At 44.0% G+C, this 6,000-nt stretch overlaps 1 protein-coding gene across 1 annotated transcript in view; it reads right to left on the bottom strand.

Moving 5' to 3' along the window:
• Window positions 1-5,074: 5,074 nt before the first annotated feature.
• LOC142591252 (uncharacterized) overlaps window positions 5,075-6,000 on the bottom strand; it is a 62,966-nt gene continuing 62,040 nt past the window's right edge. Inside the window, exon 6 of the mRNA XM_075703591.1 lies at window positions 5,075-5,281. Coding sequence (XP_075559706.1) covers window positions 5,153-5,281 — 129 coding nt within the window. The 3' untranslated portion in view covers window positions 5,075-5,152. The remainder of the gene's footprint in view (window positions 5,282-6,000) is intronic.

The raw sequence follows: 6,000 nt of genomic DNA, 5'->3' as shown, positions 1-6,000 counted from the left end.
CCGCAGATAACGCCTTCTTTTTAAGTAGTTTGTTTCTTTTTGTTTTTTTATTAATTCTGGCGTTAAGGAGGGAAACTGCGTAGCAGCAGCTCGGACGTTTATATTCCGTGCGCGTTCAACGCACTTCTTATGCCAGTTTCGCTTCGTGGGTATGTTGCTGTTCAAATGTTATCTTAGTGTTTGGGATCGATGACGGGACAGGTGACTGCAAGTTGTCGCAATATCGTGCAGTCGACACGAAATAAACAAACGCAGCATTCGTTGAAACACGTTCAAACGAAGCCGGGTAAACTTGCCGCTGATTGATGCATAGGGACGGAGGTTTGGTCTATACTGGAACAATGAGTGAGTCAGCTAGGCAGAGACCTCAGTACCATTAGGGCCCATGGGAGGATCAGAAGCAGTCATTTTTTATACTTTTTTTTGTAAACTCGGAGCTCCCGGTACGAGGCACGAGACCCACGCGATGGAGCGCACCCAATATAAAAGGGGGCCGATGAAGATGACGATTCCTGCAAGAAATATTGTCGCACCTATAACAAAGCTGAGCAAATTTCTGCGCTTCAACTTGCCTTGGTGTAAGAAAAAAATATCAGGAAGGACATTTTGAAACTCAGATGAAACTTCGGCCTTCTCCAGGTGCCCTCGCGCAGATCGTTTCCTTAGCGATCTGGCTTAGCGTACCGGCTGAGTATATCTACACGCTTGGGAATAAACAAGCCTGACGATGAACAATCCCTGTATTTTTCAGCTCTGGCGTTAGCTTTTTAAATCCGCTATATTTTTTTTTGCTTACACGGTCTGCAGAAGAAGCTGCGACGGCAGATACAACGAGTTGCAGGAATACATATGGCGCTGCCACCGAAGGCTGCCAGCCGCACTCACCGACGCTTCTCTGACAGAAATATCACTAAGTAGGCGTGCTGATTGTAACGCATTGTTGGACTACATGATGTTGTATTTCCCTTCGGCGAATCTCTAGAAACCGCTCTTAATATCGGCAGTAACAGCCCGTACAACTTCTCGGGGTTGGCGGTTATATTAAGACTCGTATTTTATAATTTAAATTGTCGATCATAACAATCTTAAATGAAAATCAGAGTTTTTCACTTGATGACATACTATTCGATGAGGGCAATTTTTTTTTCGTTCTGACTGATAGAGCCATAAGTTTTAATTGCAGGGAGGAATCGCATCTACCATGTCTGAGAGCGACATCGAAGCACCAATTGAGCCTGCATATGGATGTTGACATGTAAAATTATTCGAACATCAGCATTTTCCGGCGTGGCCTAGTTTAAGCCGTCTGTTATACAAGCACAATGCAATGCACCACCCGAGTGAATGTCTGTGCTAGACGCTTGAACAAGATTGCCCGATTTTTTTAATGTATCTTCATCTACCTTAAATCTCTGTAGCGCTTTCTTTTTCTTGAAGTTGTGCTGCCATGTAATAAAGAAAAAAAATAGTTCAGAGCCATTCCACTCTGTTAAGGTGCATGACCAGCGGAGCTGTATATAACTATAAAGAAAACCAAATAAAACAACAAAACAATATAACGCATATATCCACGTTATGTTTATTTGTATTTACGTTTTTCTCATGACCACAATAATTATGGCTTTGTGGGCGCTATTATAGACGACCATGGGCTCTACGACTTCACTGGTGATGTTCTTAGTGAACGTTAGGTCTATGAGCGACTGCTGGAGTGTCGTAGAGACATTGGCCTTGGTGCAACATCGAATGCCGGACGTTTTCAAGTGAAACGCCAAGGACCACTTTCTGTCGCGATGAGACACATCGACATTAAAGTCACCCACAGGGATGATTGGATTGTGGTCCACCGGAAGGATCCACCAAAATGTGTCGGTCATAAGGTCGTCAAGATCCCCGTTTGACGTTTCGAGATGAACGTATACGGTGGCGACAACGATCTATAGTCCCCAGTCTCTGCGGCGCATGCGTCGGCACAGTCCGCGACGAGCCTCCCGCGCGTCGGTGGTAGGACATATATAGGAGCGACGGTGGTGCTGTCTTCAAAAATAAGAACTGAATTACCAGGATTTAGGTCCCAAAAGCACGATCCGATTATGAGGCACACCGTAGTGGGGGACTCCGGAAATTTGGACCACCTGGGTTCTTTAACGTGCACCGAAATCTAAGTACACGGGTGTTTTTGCATCGCACCCCCAAAGAAATGCGGTCGCCGTGGCCGCGATTCAATCGCACGGCCTCAGGCTCAGCACCCCAGCACTAGACGGCCGCGCTGTCTTTGTTTACGTAGATCGCAACGCACCAAGCCATCATCCATCACCGGTTTTCACACATCTGGCCTGAAACGCAGCTGGGACAAGTACGCTGGTACGATTTCACGTTATGAATAAGTCGTTTGAGTTCTGTAATAATAATAATAATAATAATAATAATAATAATAATAATAATAATAATAATAATAATAATAATAATAATAATAATAATAATAATAATAATAATAATAAAATTTCATTAAATCCATTCACTTCACAGCTGCACATCCTGCCTGCATAAGCAACAGTGCTTATTTGCGAGGCCGGACAGTCGGCAGGTACAAATAAATACGTGTAATCATCATCATCATCATCATCATCAGCCTGGTTACGCCCACTGCAGCGCAAAGGCCTCTCCCATACTTCTCCAACTACCCCGGTCATGTACTAATTGTGGCCATGTCGTCCTTGCAAACTGATTAATCTCATCCGCCCACCTAAGCTTCTGCCGCCCCATGCTACGCTTTCCGTCCATTGGAATCTAGTCCGTAGCCATCAATGACCATTGCTTATCGTCCTTCCTCATTACATGTCCTGCCCATGCCCCATTTATTTTTCTTTATTTCAACTAAGATGTCATTAACTCGAGTTTCATCCCTCACGCAATCTGCTCTTTCCTTATCCCTTAACGTTACGCCTATCATTCTTCTTTCCATAGCTCGTTGTGTCGTGCTCAACTTAAGCAGAACCCTTTTCGTAAACCTCCAGGTTTCTGCCCCGTACGTGAGTACTGGTAAGACACAGCTCTTATACACTTTTCTCTTGAGGGATTATGGCAACCTGCTGTTCATGATCTGAGAATGCCTGCAAAACGCACCCCAGTCCATTCTTATTCTTCTGATTATTTCAGTCTCATGATCCGGATCCGCGGTCACTACCTGCCCTAAGTAGATGTATTTCCTTACCACTTCCAGTGCCTTGCTACGTATCGTAAACTGCTGTTCTCTTCCGAAACTGTTAAACTTTACTTTAGTTTTCTGTAGATTAATATTTAGACCCACTCTTCTGCTTTGCCTCTCCAAGTCAGTGAGAATGCATTGCAATTGGTCCCCTGAGTTACTAGGAAAGGCAATATCGTCAGCGAATTGCAAGTTCCTAAGGTATTCTCCATTAACTCTTATCCCCAGCTCTTCCCAATCCAGGTATCTGAATACCTCCAATAAACACGCTGTGAATAGCATTGGAGAGATCGTATCTCCCTGCCTGACGCCTTTCTTTATTGGGATTTTGTTGCTTTCCTTACGGACGACTACGGTGGCTGTGGAGCCGCTGTAGATATATTTCAATATTTTTACATACGGCTCGTCTACACCCTGATTTCGTAAAATCGTGCGCAATGTAATAAAGAAAGCTAAAGAATACACTGCCATTGTTTTACCTACGCACATCAGGACACGCTTGAAGCTAGCCGAAGACAGCTCCACCGTAAATAGGAATTACGACTTGTCATAGTGGCAAAACAGTTGACTTGTGATCTGGTTGTCCAGCGAATGGATTTTTGGCAGCCTTCAAACTTTGTAAACGTTTCTAGTTTTTTTTATTTTACTTAAACGCTGTCTCTGGCTTTGTTATGTCTAGAAAATATATATGGTTGGGTGGGGGGGGGGGGGCAGGCACCGCGTTTATCTAGCTCCTGAGCTGCTTTCTGCAGCAGTGCCCAGTGCCTGCCCGTAGGCCGCGCCAGTCCAGGACCCAAGCAACCAGCGTGACAACGGGCCCATAATCCCCCCTGGCAATGGGCTCTAAAAGCTGGATTTTGCTATAGGGATAGTCTGAAAATCTCATCAGCTTTCTGTGCTCGCCTGGGAAGGCGCTATTCTGAACGAGGTTCTGGACAGGGGAAGGAACAAAAACCTCATTAAAAGTGCTCGTGAAAACTGATGAGGTTTTTATGTCGCGATCAAAGTAAGCGCTCAAATGATCGACATCCGTTTAGTAGGACATGAATTTATCCACTCTGGTGTACTTGTCGAAGTTGCTATGCCGATTAACTCTTTAGTACAAATACAACAAGCCTTCGAAGTCCTGATCCATGCTTCCGCTAAAGAATGCTGGGTGCCTGTGTCGTGTCACACCAGAGCTGGTGACAGCAACAGCAGGTGGCCAGACAGGTATTTGGTCCTTGGTATTGTACGTCATGGCGTCAGATATCGGACTTCTTCGGAACTTCAGAATTGCAGTCCCAAATGCGACTGCGCACATCTGAAATTAAAATGAGCGCTCCAGCCTAAAACAACCGATACGACTCGGACGTCATTCTCCTTTTCCTGGGGCTTCATCTGCTTAGCCGAATTCTGTAAAATTGTGGTCAACTTGCAACATGGTGCTTTAGTCTTTTTGACACTAGAATGAATGTATGCGCGCCAAGAACAGCGATGACGTAAGACTCAGCGAGAATATTAAAAAAAATTTGATGCCACTATGTTAATTTTGGTGGACAGCTTGCTTTCTGCTGACCATTCGGCGAGGCGTACGGGGACGACAGTAGAATAAGTGTGTAAGCATCATTTTCGTTTAGCACACCGTTCGTTTCCTAATGTCGAACACTTGGAAAGGTGAACACTGTCGATAAGTGAAAACTTCGCGGTTACGTTCGCTCAAGTTGCGATCGCGGAGTGGTAACAAGGAGGGCTATGAACCCTTGAATACGTGATCGTGAGACAAGAGGATATGTCCAGTAAAGCTGAATGACTAGAACACTGGCATGCAAAATTGAATATTTCCTTGTAACAACGAAAGAACCCAGATAACTTTTTTTGCAAAGTTTTATTTAGCGACATCAATTGTATGATTGATGTTTACCGATGCAGTAGAAGCTTTCAGATGGGCGTCGAAGCGTTCTCTTATATCCAGCATTCCACAGTGTGGTTCTGTAGTGATGTACAGTTTGGGCCTCCACCATTGCACGAACCCAGCCTGCAGTGGTATACTGTATCGTTGTGCAGGCTCAGGTATGTAGTAATATTCATATCCTAGAACCATAGCAGAACGCAATCAACTTCTCTGCCATGTTAACCTGTGCAAAATTGCGCTGATATGCTATACAACGAGGCGTTAATTGCGCTACCGAAAAGGGCAAATATTTGCCTTAGTACACTGGTTGCGGCATGAGCCCGCACGCATAAATTGTTACGAATAGAAGGAACTCGTTGAAATATAACTTCATGTGCTAATCTGGGTTAATAACTAAACAATCACAAATATTAACGGAAATGTTATTAATTTATTCATGGGAACCAATAGTCCTAAGGCCATTAGATAACGAGGACAACCATACAGAATGCTTGCGTTCACGACGTAATTAAAGCAATGGGGAAGCATAAAGTCTTCAAACAATACGCGACACAATGCAATAGTCAGCACTCTATACTACACAGCGTAGATTCATTATAATGCAATTGTCAGCACAAGCGTTAAAAAGGTAAAAAAATTACCACTATACATCGAAGGGGTGCCTAAACTTATGAAGAAATGAATCGTGATTGTGCAGTTACATCGTCGCTCGGAAATTTCTTCCAATGATAAGTTCCAAGAAATAGTGGCAAATTAGAAAAAAAGATAGGGAGAGCGCACGTGGTCTGTAGTGGAAATGCGTGATGTAATTGGTGGAAAAATGAGATGGACTGGTTTATTATGGCATTCCATAATAAACCACCATTATTCCGACAATTACGAGTTGGCAGCAGTGCGC

This window comes from Dermacentor variabilis, chromosome 8, assembly GCF_050947875.1.
Source record: "Dermacentor variabilis isolate Ectoservices chromosome 8, ASM5094787v1, whole genome shotgun sequence".
Taxonomy (NCBI): Eukaryota; Metazoa; Arthropoda; class Arachnida; order Ixodida; family Ixodidae; genus Dermacentor; species Dermacentor variabilis.
Note: the sequence above shows the minus strand (reverse complement) of the source record. Positions and strands in the feature narration are given on the sequence as shown.